The sequence below is a fragment of the Trichoplax adhaerens genome, genomic scaffold (assembly GCF_000150275.1).
Source record: "Trichoplax adhaerens TRIADscaffold_2 genomic scaffold, whole genome shotgun sequence".
In the NCBI taxonomy this organism is placed as follows: domain Eukaryota; kingdom Metazoa; phylum Placozoa; class Uniplacotomia; order Trichoplacea; family Trichoplacidae; genus Trichoplax; species Trichoplax adhaerens.
Window position 1 is genome coordinate 3,042,229 of NW_002060944.1, and position 12,835 is coordinate 3,055,063.

Below are 12,835 nucleotides of genomic sequence, written 5' to 3' on the forward strand. Positions count from 1 at the left end.
TATATACATTAATACTTGTATACTGTATATACGAGTAGGACTCATCTTGACTATGAAAGAATTGCAATTGAAATCGATGGTCCAGTTCATTTTGCGTACAAATCCAATCGATATTTAGGTCATACCATTATGAAAACTAGACATTTGTCATTATTAGGCTGGCATGTTATAAGGGTGAGTTATAAGTAGTTTGTAATTTTCGATAATCGCATTGACAATTTAATCTCGAATTTTTTATTATTTCAGGTTCCGTACTATGAATGGAATAAATTAAATGATCTCCCTGAAATTGACCGATATCTGAAAGAGAAGTTATTTCAGCAGTGATCAAGATCTTATCTTACATGAACATTAATAAGTACGAATACTAATTGGAGATAGAGTTACTTCGATGGACTTCATGTACACTTGGATCGTCAATTAAATCAATATCTGCATATGCTGGCATACACCGTATGTCGCATTCATTTATAATGTGAATATGGTGTATTAATCATACTTAAGTGTTTATTCCGACAAAAATAAAACCATTGTTACAAAAATTCAAGATTTTTTAATATTGTCCATCAACTGCATTATACTGTATCTGATTTAATTTATATTGAATAGCATAGGATAACAAGTCATAATACGTTTTAATAATTTTTTTTTTTCAAATTTAGCATTAGTTTTTAAAAGTGCTAGTAATCAGAGCTCTACATACAAGCCAATAAAATTGCAATTTTAAGAGAACGTCAGCTCAACATGTTTCGTGACGTCAATCATAAGTATAGTGTAATTATATGTAGCATAGCATATAGGGAGAACTATGCTCTGCAGAGTAATAACTAAATTCTGCTCAGAACAAGTTCGATATTTAAATGATGCACAAAGTTGCCTATAATAATCAATTTGTTCTGATTTTAAATAAACAGCAACCAATATGGCTAGTTCTCACGGTTAATGTTCATAGGACCATCGCCAAATATCTTCCGTTTCATATATTGCTTGCGTTCATCATCGGTGTTAAGTTCTTCCCAATCAAAGTATGGTACCTACGCAAGTTTATTCATTCCATTTAAAATGGGAAAGGGCAATTAAGAACTATTATAAACATTAAAAATACCTGAACAACGGTCCAACCTAAAAGTCTCAATTGCCGATGCTTCATTTTAGATTCACCAATTAGTTTTGTTGAATTATGAAGAAAGTGATATGGCCCATCAACTTCAATAGCTATCCTTTTGTAGTGGGTTGGCCTACGTAGATGTATAAGAGAAAATATAAACGCTAACATCCTAGCTAATAGGGTATCATTTTGTACAGGTGATATTTACTTATTTTTGCTGCGAAGGACATTAACTTTCGGTTCCTGTAAAACGTTGTTCAAATCTGTCATAATTGCAAGATCAACACTATAACCATATGCAGTCTTGAATTCCTTCCAATAATAGTGCGATCCATCAAATAGGTATTCCAAAGTTCTTTGAACATTATGTTGAAAGACAGATCCTTTTGTAGAAAATTTTTTGAGTGGTTTCAGAAAGTGGTTTCTATGCGAATGGGATAAACCTTGTAATTGCAGTTCAGGTCTTTCCAGTTTAGCGGCTAAATCAATCTGAAACATTTGCACTTGGATAGCACCAGTACCAAAACTATGAATCTCTATAAATTACAGAAAAATAGCCACGACCATGATTAAAAAGATAATAGTAAAAAGGGAGCCATGGCGAAGTATTGCCATAAATATTATTATCTACGCGTACATTAAGGTTAACGATCGTATCCTACTAACCTGAAACAATTTTTTCATTGAACAATGCATTAATTGCTCGATGAGGAAAGGTATCCAAGATAATTAAAGACCAAATGGATGTAACAATGGGTGGAATAATCATATTAGGGGTAGACTTTATGTAATATTCGATTTTAGATATTAATTTTCGTAATAATGCAGGTTCAGGTAAATGATTCCACCTAGCAAATACATATAAAATATCGCCAATAGATTGTATCGAGAATTCATAGAGTGCTCCTTTATCGGTCAGGTGAAGTCCAATTGCATCAGCTAAATCTTTATTATAATATCGTAAGCTTGAAAGAGCACGAGCAATCTGGCTAACAGAATAAGTACTCATATTATTGATATTTTTAATTACATAGTTTGAAATTTTTTCAAAGAGGTCTTCAACAACTAATGGGCGATAAGTAAACGACCTCATCAAAGACAGTACATGCTCTTCAGATAAGCCGTCTAAGTCTAGATGAGCGGCACGTTGTCCAAGCATTTCTCGAAGTTCTGGGCAGCGTCGATTTAATCGATGAAAAGCATTACAAACATCGCAGATTTGTTCAATAGAAAGTTCATTGAAGTGGTTGGCTATCCAGCTTTCAAGTTTACCAACAACTGATGATTTAATGCCATAGTGAGCAAAGACAGTAAAACTACGCATCAACAATTGCACATCCTTTCCTTCATGAATAATAGGTATTAGCATATTTACAAGTTGCTCATTGATCACTTTTAGTTTTAATCTTGATCCTATTTTTAATTCAAGAATAACTAATAAATCCAAAATAGTTAAGGATTCAATACGACGCTCTAGCGTCAGTATAATGTGATTTGATAACTGTCCCAATTGAGCACTGAGTGTGTCGCCTATAAGAGATTGAATTTTTAGAGCACATTTTAACAATTGCAATAATTCATCTGTATTGAAATGACCAGCCTTTCGTTTCGCAAAATCACATAATAAATTAAATTTAGGATTATTTGGTAGCGCGGTAACAATTCTCAAACTGGATGTACGGCTTGCATTAGCATAAATTTGATCCAATGAAGCAATTACATCACTACAACCATATCGATACTGATATTTAAAAAACAGATTTAAAACACTAATGACTGTTTTACATTTCTTGATATCTTCGAAGGGAGCTAATGAATTTGGTTTGGTATTCGTATCGTTGTTGTCAGCCTCTTTGAGTAAGGTGTTAGCATAATAACGTTGCCATTTCAATAAATGCCCTTGCAATCTTGGATTGTTATCATAATTATAGATGCTGCTCAAGTTGAAGGTGATTTTAGGTAAGCTATTATATGAATATCTGGCGATGCGCCCAATTATTCGTTGTAACTGATTCATATTTTAATTTGAAACTGGGATTGTACCATTTGATTGATAAGGTGCAAAAGTGGGTACTATCGTCAGGTCAAGTAGAGAATTGCAAAAGGCAACAATCACTAATGTTAATGCTTAATCAAGCACAGTACCTTGAGTGTACAAGTGATCCTTGTGATGTGATGGCCATGTTCTTGATGAATCGGTGTTTACCAGTATTTGCAGATGAATGATTGATGACTATGATTGGTTAGAGCTTGAATATAGTACCTTCCAATTCAGCCAATGGATTTCAATCAATACAAGAGTATACAGGTTTTGGATGATTATTATTTACTTTCCTCTTGCACGCTACCTTTGCCAACTTTCAACTTATAGGCACCATTCACTCACCATTCAATCTAGTCTTGGTCTCCACTGTAGCAAAGGTCCAATGAATAGCAAATGGCAATAAACTCGCTTACAGCTATTACCAATATTACGTGACTAAGAGTAATGGTTGCTGTACCTTTGAATCATCAATAAATCGACAAGAAAGGATGCTGTTGACTCCGTAGTAAGTGGAGGTCTGGCGAGGTTTGCACTTGTGTCAATTGGATGTCTGCTAGGATGGCAAGTTTTCCTTGTGCCAACGGCCTAAAACGTATTATTTTACCATTCAAAGAGTTCTTTCCACCTTGAGCTACCTCGGAGAGAGTGTGGCCGCAATAAGTAGAACGTCGATTAATGAATTTGGAGCTAAACCAAAAGAAGTTTGGATGTACACTCCATTTGCATGTAAAAGATGAAAGAAGATTGTGGGAATGCAGTGCGGCAATTTGTCATCGTCTTCCAGGTCGAGCGGTGCGAAACGGTACGGTACAGTATAGTAGTACGAACCGGTCCAGCCTCGATGTCTCCATACAGTAGTACTGTACTGTACTGGATGTCCCTCATTGAGCATCATCCAGTACAGTACTGTACAGACATCGGGCTCGAGATGGACCAAGCGTACCGTACCGTACCGTATCGTACCGTGATGACAGTCACTGGTCACTGTCTACTGTACACTCACTCAGTGAGTGTACAGTGTCTAGTGTCCAGTCTATTTTGGAACACGTGTGATTTCAGGCTCTACAGTGTACAGTAGAAGAGGTTTACAGTATACAGTACTGTACAGCACAAGAGTCAACAGTACTACACATGGTCGCGTATTCAATGAGAATGTGGCATGTGGCTGGACAGTGGTCAGATGTCAGCAACTGCCCAAATAGGGTACAGTACTTGTATTGTACAGTGTACTGTACACTGTACACTGTACACTGTACTGTCAGCAGAAATGAATCATTCAACAAGTGCCTGCTGCCTGCTTTGAGTACTGTATGCCAAGCATAAATTACAGATTCTGGGGCGTGATACAGTAAATTGGATATTCCAATTTTGCATCAATTTGTACCAAATAGATGTACCAAATTGATCGCAAATCTACGTGTCGTGCTACTAGTACGACCAGTAGACTAGGACTACTAGTACCACTAGTAGACTACTTACTAGTACCACCAGTAGAACCACCAGTAGACTACTTACTAGTACAGTACAGTGTACCACCAGTAGACTACAGTAGTACTCCTAGTACCAAGTACTGTAGACTAGTACTACTTGTACTGTACTGTACAGTACTGTACCACCAGTCTACAGTACTACAGTACTACAGTACAGTATTATACTGTACTGTACGGTTGGCAATTTTCAACGCACCTTTTTATCGACTTGGAAATTTGGACAGTACTGTACAGTACACTGTACTGTACGACTACTGTACTCAGTACTGTACAACCAAAATGATGAAATCGGCAGCTCCGACCCTACAGTACTGTACCGTACCTTACAGTGATATGTACTGTAGTCAACGGACTTTCAACTGTAGCTTGGGTCCACAACAGATACACGACATACAGTACACTACTGTCTACACTACTGTATGTGACATGCCAACTCAACCCTAGTATTGCCACTGTAGCCCCCTTTCGCCGACGGTAAGTAAACCTGCGACTCGCTTGGACTGCGATTGAAATCGCCATCTTGCTTCCATATTTCATCTTATCTTTCCTGGTTTACAATCAACTAGCGAAAGAACATGGTACGAATTGAACCTGTGAAATGCTTCCATGCTATCAAGTTTGAACCACTAAATTCATTTTTGATTCATTTTATTACAGCTATATAATTCCAGAATTCTGTCCAGTATCCTTCGTAATGGCCGCATCGCTGGCCTAATCAATGTAAGTTCATGGTGTTGGTACAGTACAAGGCAAATGTTGTCAAAATGTCTTCTGTCAACCAGATGCGTTACTAGCAGATTTGAGATAGTTCACTATTCTTTCTATATGTACAGTTGTATACCATCATCTTATCATGAATGACAACTTGTGCTGTTTGTTACCGTCAAATTCTCTTCAATTCAATATTAGGGAGCCCAGCGTCATCACTCAACTGGTGCACCTCTCGCTATTCGATCATTAGCCGCTCCAGTCCATGATAGGCAAAGTAAAAAATACATTTCAAATCATACATACCTTGACTACGATAAATAGCTTTTGGGGCTAACTCTTTTTTTGGATAGAATCCTATTTTCTGTCATATGAATATTGAATAATAATCGTTCATATGTCATTCTACTGCAATCTTAAAAAGATATACAATCCAATCTTCTTTTCGCTAGACAATTTACAATGGGTTAGAAATTTACAAACAACCAGTATCAGACAGTCTGGTATGCCACAACTGGACGTCCCAACTTTTATGCATCAATATGCCTCCTTTTGCCTCTGTCTTTACATATTACATGCCATCATAGCAAGGAAAGTCCTTCCCAGGTATTTGCAAGGTCAGAAAATCCGACAATTCGCTGCTGCTAATGCAACTGCTGGAACTGTCGAAAAGTCCCAGTCAGTTAAAAAAGGCATGGAAACTATGAAGAAGATTTTAGAGCAATAACAATTGTACTTCAATATATTGTACTTATAGTTACGTACTTTGCTAACGTTCTAGCTTTAGATCGTTACAGTCAATGCAAAATGTTTTTTCTAACTGTGCTTGATATTGTTATGATGTAAATCCTGCAAGGGATGCATTGCCCAAATGGGCCTTAATAAAAAAGACAATCGATGAGTAAGAACTTCCCTTCGTGTAGTAGTTTGCTTAAATGGCTTAGTTCAAATTGTGGTATAATACTTCCAAACGTCAATATTAGTTATCTTTAACATTCCACTTTCTATGCAACTTTCTTACTCTTATGGTTGCGTTACTGTGATATAATGCAGCAACCACAAAGTTGCAGACGATTTTCAGTGTTGTAAGTAATCGGTCGACTCGATACTCCACAGTAATGGCAATTTCAGTCCATACTATTGAGTACTTTCGATTTTTGTACTTGAACTAATGCATAGTAATATTTAAAGTACTGCAGCAATTCACCATTAAGAATTTGCATGGTTAAACTCTTCAAGTGGTAAAAGGTACCCTTTACATAATTACTAAAGGGGATCAATATCCAGCAATAAATAGTAACTTGTGGTTAAGTTTAAATAATAATACTAAACGATGTATATTAGCAATAGGGTCCAATTTCCTATCAATATATCGTACAACAACTGCCGTGACAGTGTTGTATGCATTGCGTTGTATCGAGTATAGCAAAGCAGGTTTATTTCTTTCAGTAATAATGAATTATACAGTATTTACATCCCAACGAGATAATCATAATCTCATAACACATTTTTAGGACAAAAAGAACCAAATATTGTTTGTCACCACCAAAAACTAACAGAAAAACTAATATCCAAAGACCGCACATAATGCCAACAACGGGGCGGAATATAAAGTAATTGTCCTGGCTCTATGATGCATTCTAGATACTCAGCATTCGCGAAATTCGGATAATTTTCAAAATTAGGAAATTCCACATCCACCTGCAATACAATACTTAGCAGTTAGTTTGGTAACTAATTAGTCAAAATTTTTTTACAAATCAATCGGAAGTATTTTATTTGAGCAGATCAATGTCTAACCTGACTAGTATTTGATAACAGCTTAGTAGGATATGGATACACATTCTCAGATTCATGCTCAGGATACAAACGTATGTACTTTCTACCCATAACCTATCAATGCGCATATATCTTCATCAGTAACAGCACAAAAATTATAAAGTAACTGCAATAACTACACGTATACGAGTAGAATAAATTAATGACATAGCTTAGTCACAGCTGCCATCTACGTAAATACAATAAAGAGCAAAAAAATGGAATAACCTGAGCGAATAAATTATGATATGGATCATGATGAAGCGGAGAAATTGTGCCTTGAGGCCCAAACCAAGCATTTGTTAAAACTGTTGCATCTACGTCGTCGTTGTTGTCGTCAATAATGCAACAATAATCTGGAACACAGATGTCTGTTCTTAGTTCTGGAATCTGCGCTTAGTCATAGATATGAATTTATAAGAAACAATTTTTGGTAACTTAGCATTAAATAGTGTTCAAGTAGAAGATATAGAAATTAGTAGATCCTATTTCGTGTTTGAAGTATAGAATAAATATTACTAGTAGATTAAAATCAATCAATTAGCCCAGTAATAATCCAATAATATATAGAGCAATAAACGCAAGTTGATGGCATAGTCTAGTGCTTTAATGATATGTTTAAATATGCTAAGTACTGTAAATTGAAATTTATTGAATATTTTTGTGACGACCTGTTCAAAAAGTTGATGTTGTGCAAGATAACCGGATTCCTGATTGGATTCCTACATATGTTGATTTTGTTGAAATAATTAACATCTTAATGTTTTATTATCAGAAAAGATACCCTATACTATATCAATAAATTATTGCTACTAGAGCGAAAATTTTTAAAACAATTACAAACCATAGTAATGAACTCATCGATAAACTTAGATAATGGCATCAGCTTTTGCGTCCAACTATCGTCAGTATATCTAGTTCCGATTTCAATTGGCACTGTCCTATGGCCAGCAATATCTTTTAAGCGTTGTATGCTTAATATTGCCATTTAGAAATAAAAAATTTCTATGGTTATAGAGCATTTACTTTAAACTCTATAAAAATAACTGTTTGGATTCTTTACCTCCATCTTCTAGCTCCTAAAGCTGGCCAATGATCAATAACATCAGTTAGTATTACAGGCTCCTTCGTACAGAAATAATGTTTTCTAAAGTAGTCCAATGAAGGACAACTTAATTGTGTAATTTGCCTTTGAGGATCGACTGCAACGTGCTTCCTCCTTTTATATCGATCTAAATAACTCTGCGTCAACAGAAATTGAGGTTAGCAGAATTAGTAGCTAACAGAAGAAATTCCAATAAACACAATATCCCACGATGCATCAGATATTCTTAAAGTCGAAATGAAGTCAATTTCATTAATTATAGGACAACAACAAAAGTAGTATAACTTATACTCGAAACGATTGGTATATTCTAAGTTAAATGCATCATATTTACATCATCACTATCGTCATTACGGTGATGATCACCAGCATTAGCAAGAGCGTCATCAATGCTCGTAGTCTGTTTGCATGGATGTATGCGTGCGGCGGCTGCTGATATAATATCGTTCAAGATATTATCTAATATCGGAGCACCCATAAGCAGGCCATAATCTGAAGCATGTATGCACTGTTCCAACTTTCCCATAGCATAGTAGGCTGCAGCTTTATAAATTGCTCCATAAGTATAAACCTTTCTCCATATCACAGGTACTTCCTTCCAATCACCAGTATTGAGCATTTCCCAGACAATATCAAGAACACATTGGGCTAGTTGTAAACAACTCTCGAAACGTTCCTCTTTAAAACGCTGCGAGCATATCAACAGGATATCCAATATTCTTTGTCCGCCATAATCCGTTACATTTTTGAACTTGTTAATAGTAATTTCTATCTCCTTATCATCTTGCAATCGATGGAAAATTTGCTTCGGTAATGCCGACATAACGAATTTTGGATGCTTAAACTTACAGTCAGGCCAATTTATGGTAAAAACTTTTAAACTTTTATGCGACCTGGACTCAAGCGTCTAAACTTACTGTCGGATTACTGTCTTGTACGTTAGCAAGGTCATTCTGTAGTTCTACCTGTATGCATAAACAGTAGAGTATAATATTTGGTAAAGTTCAATCATTCTGAAAGTAACCATCAGAAGTTTAAGAACCGATTGCTATATAATATTCCCTAGAGGTGCCAAATCTGGATTTAAAGTCGCCGGCACTGGAAACAAACTACCCTTCCTATACAAGTCTACATTATAGCTCAAACTACTGGGATGGTGAGAGGTGACAATATGAGCATTGCCCCTTAGGCATTAATCCCTTAAAAGTACTATACTTTCTTACTCTGTTTCACGGTATCATACTGTAAGCAATACAATGTTCTGGATTTGGAAATCTATAATTCCGTAGCAATTCGATCTGTATGAAATCATCTATATGCTATCAAGCAAATGCTGGACAATATTTATGATTTTGCTTTATAGAAAGGTTCTACCTGCCTTTTTGTTGTTTCATTGTGAATTTATCAGCAGAGTAGTCCCTTTCTGTACTTACTTAGAGGCCAAAATCGGGAGTATCTAATTTAGTTTGATTACTGGTGCATTGTAACAGTATTCAAATTTTAGCTGTAGGAATGAAATTGCTCCATTAATGCCATTAAAGTACTGCAGTAGTTTACATGGAATTATGATCACTATTCGCGGATTCTATTCAACAGTAGTACACGTACGATGTTGAACATTATACTATCACAAATACAGTACCTTTATGTGACATTGCTAATTAATAGATTGCTAAATTCTCCCCAGGCTAGTTCCGGTGTTCAGCATGCAGCAAGTCTGTGTTGTATCATTCGAGCAGGATATAATATTGTAGATATTCACATAATTGAACGCGTTATACTGTACACTATATACTAAGAATTAATCGTTTTGTATGATTTTAACCATGAGACTTGCTTAAAATTTCAATTATTATTATTATCCCACTTTCCTGCATAATAATACACTGTGTTCATTTCCGGACTCTGAAAGCATCCAATTCAGTTTTTATTTTATGCTTATCAATATATAATTAGTATGCAGAGAGCATCATCTAAAGCTAGAACATTATAACAATTCTATATCCTATTTACAATGATTGCTGCATAAACTTCGGCGCATAAAAACAATACTTGCAATTTTGAAAATTTTACGACCTAAAATGATTTACCAGCACGGTTATATGAGAATTCACACACTACAGATTCTATATAAAACTATAACTCCGTAGCGTTCATTGTAATGGTCTGCTGTTCCATGCAAAGCAATAAAACTATACCACCCATCAATAATATAGTCAATTAATACAGACTTATTAGAACAAAATTAAAATCTAATTACAGCCCAGCAATTGAAAATAACTTAATCCATGCTTTACAAACGTTATTATATTAGCGAAAATAACGAAAGAGCAGTACTATTATTCCTAATTTTTGGCTTAATTTATACATTCTAGCCAGGTATCATAGCTTATGAAAGAAATTTTGACACAGATTAATCATTATTATAAAACAAAATTTGCATATTAGAACTGTCAATCACGAACATGATAATTCAATTTTAGTATAACTTAACATCTCCAAAGTTATAAATTTCAATTTTATCCAAATAGAACGGATTCATATTATTTCCATGCAAGCCATCCTGGTTCAAGTTGTATTATTAAGCCATGACTAGGTTAATTTTCGCTCTTAAATAGCACTGAATCATGTGAATTGAATTGCATTTATAGCAATGTTTCATATTCGGCATGTCTAGAAAATTATCGAAGGATTTAATATCAGTTTCTGAACTATTTAGCACATTCGTCAATGTGAATATTCCTGCATGGTGTCACTTACATATTATCATCTGATTCTTGTAGGACTTCCAGCATCTTTTGTCGCGTACTTTCGGCCAGACTTCCAGTATCATCTAAGCTTAATCCTTCCGTGTCGATTGGATCCAAGACCGTCACATACATGTTACCTTCTATTTTGTGGATATTAATAGATACACAGCACTTTAAATTATAACTAATAATTATAATGAGACTTTTATAGTCCATACAAATCATAAATCAACAAGTATGTACTAGAATCATACAGGGTAACAAAATCTTACATGTACTATATAAAGATGTATGACATACAGATACTGATTACACTTAACCTCGTCTCAACTTCTTTTCCTTTCGATTATAGAATTGCTCATAAGGTCGAATTACAACGGGCACAATAGGTATCTGTTGCATAGGCCAAACCACACATTAAAAAGGCAACTTTATTCATCAATCATGAGTAGCGCAATGCCTTTATCGCCGTTTGTTAACGATTTCTACTCGTTACAACGAATTAACTATATATACAGTACTATGCTACTCGTACACCCTATATAATTATGGCTCACTATCAATAAGTCATTTCCTGTACAGCACTGTAAAGGATGGTTCTGCAGAATTGCCATCAATGCGCTATTACTATAAGACTGTAAAACATTTGCAGTGAAGTGAAATAGAGTACATACATATTTAGCGTTGTATAGTACCTGTGCTCTAAGAGCTATGTGAAAAGCTCCTTTTTTAAACGGTAACATTCCTTTACCAGTTTGATTTCTCTTCCCTTCTGGGAATACCCATAAATTAAACTGTATAAAATAGCACATATTTTTTAGTCATCTTTTTGCTAACGTATTATAAATACAATTTAAGCAATTTCGTTAGCATCCAGAAAGAGTTGGACTGCAAACTGGGCCTAATCTACTACGAATCTAAAACGATATTCAATATTTACTGACCGATTTCTTTTTCATTTCTTGTATAACTTTATTTAGAGTTTCTACAGCACTGGCGTGATCTCCACGATCAACGAAAACGGTATGGGTAAGCCATGCTGCTTGTCCGATTATTGGTGTATAGAGTAATTCTTTCTTAGCTACAGCAACCGTTTTTGGTGGAACAATTCGAAGCAATGGATAAAGATCTAGCGAACTTTGATGGTTGCAAACGATTATATAAGGGCTTTGACATTGCTTGAAATGTTGCAAACCGCGAGCCTTAACCTTTATATTTAATATTGGTTTAAGTAACCACAATAACGGAATACCAAAGAACTTTGATATATAATAACTGTTTAAATTACGGGGATATACTAGAGCGATGATCGATACAACATTGGCTAGAATTATAACGATTAGGGTAAAACATCCGAGTCTGACGTAAAAACGTACTGCGCTGGATAGCCAATACATTGCTGTAACAATTAGCAAAATAGTTACGGCTACGTAGTAGAAATTACTATCGCCCATACTAATCGCAAGTATTAAGCAGCTCCTTTCGAGATAGTAAACCCAATTGTAAATATCTGTGCGTCCAGCTTGTAAACTTTTTACGGTCAAATTGGGATTTTGATCAACAGTTTAGACGTTTCGACTTTAGGCCGTCTCATCGAATTGATAGAATTAAACTAGACAGCGAAACACTATGATCAGTATCAGCAATGCAATGCAAACAGTAAACAATATAGGATACAATCTGATACAATTGGAACAAAAATTGTTATAGCTAATTGATGTCCAATGCATTCTGCAAGGGTGACATTATTTTTGTTTCATTTTTATATTAAATAGGAATAGGGAGCAGAATATTTGTCTATTTGATTACCTT

General features: G+C 35.2%; 5 protein-coding genes across 5 annotated transcripts in view; 2 read left to right on the forward strand and 3 right to left on the reverse strand.

Annotated features, from left to right (window-relative positions):
• TRIADDRAFT_53222 (uncharacterized protein) overlaps nt 1–327 on the forward strand; it is a gene marked incomplete at both ends in the record, with an annotated part of 2,566 nt that extends 2,239 nt beyond the window's left edge. The window contains 2 exons of the mRNA XM_002109282.1: nt 39–174; nt 247–327. Coding sequence (XP_002109318.1) covers nt 39–174; nt 247–327 — 217 coding nt within the window. The remainder of the gene's footprint in view (nt 1–38; nt 175–246) is intronic.
• Nucleotides 328–926: 599 nt separating this feature from the next.
• TRIADDRAFT_53223 (uncharacterized protein) lies at nt 927–3,125 on the reverse strand (the record flags this gene model as incomplete). Its single annotated transcript, XM_002109844.1, has 4 exons — nt 927–1,034; nt 1,106–1,238; nt 1,317–1,644; nt 1,775–3,125. The coding sequence occupies 4 exons, from the start codon at nt 3,123–3,125 to the stop codon at nt 927–929; spliced, it is 1,920 nt and encodes a 639-aa protein (XP_002109880.1).
• A 760-nt stretch (nt 3,126–3,885) lies between these two features.
• Nucleotides 3,886–6,077, forward strand: TRIADDRAFT_63638 (uncharacterized protein; the record flags this gene model as incomplete). The annotated part of the gene is made up of 4 exons (XM_002109283.1): nt 3,886–3,954; nt 5,300–5,362; nt 5,552–5,627; nt 5,938–6,077. 4 exons carry the CDS (start codon nt 3,886–3,888, stop codon nt 6,075–6,077), a joined length of 348 nt encoding a protein of 115 aa, XP_002109319.1.
• Nucleotides 6,078–6,889: 812 nt separating this feature from the next.
• On the reverse strand, nt 6,890–9,096 carry TRIADDRAFT_21598 (uncharacterized protein; the record flags this gene model as incomplete). The annotated part of the gene is made up of 7 exons (XM_002109845.1): nt 6,890–7,051; nt 7,151–7,243; nt 7,397–7,558; nt 7,840–7,890; nt 8,013–8,142; nt 8,232–8,370; nt 8,616–9,096. 7 exons carry the CDS (start codon nt 9,094–9,096, stop codon nt 6,890–6,892), a joined length of 1,218 nt encoding a protein of 405 aa, XP_002109881.1.
• Nucleotides 9,097–11,029: 1,933 nt separating this feature from the next.
• On the reverse strand, nt 11,030–12,477 carry TRIADDRAFT_53227 (uncharacterized protein; the record flags this gene model as incomplete). The annotated part of the gene is made up of 4 exons (XM_002109846.1): nt 11,030–11,163; nt 11,344–11,416; nt 11,719–11,817; nt 11,968–12,477. The coding sequence occupies 4 exons, from the start codon at nt 12,475–12,477 to the stop codon at nt 11,030–11,032; spliced, it is 816 nt and encodes a 271-aa protein (XP_002109882.1).
• Nucleotides 12,478–12,835: the final 358 nt, after the last annotated feature.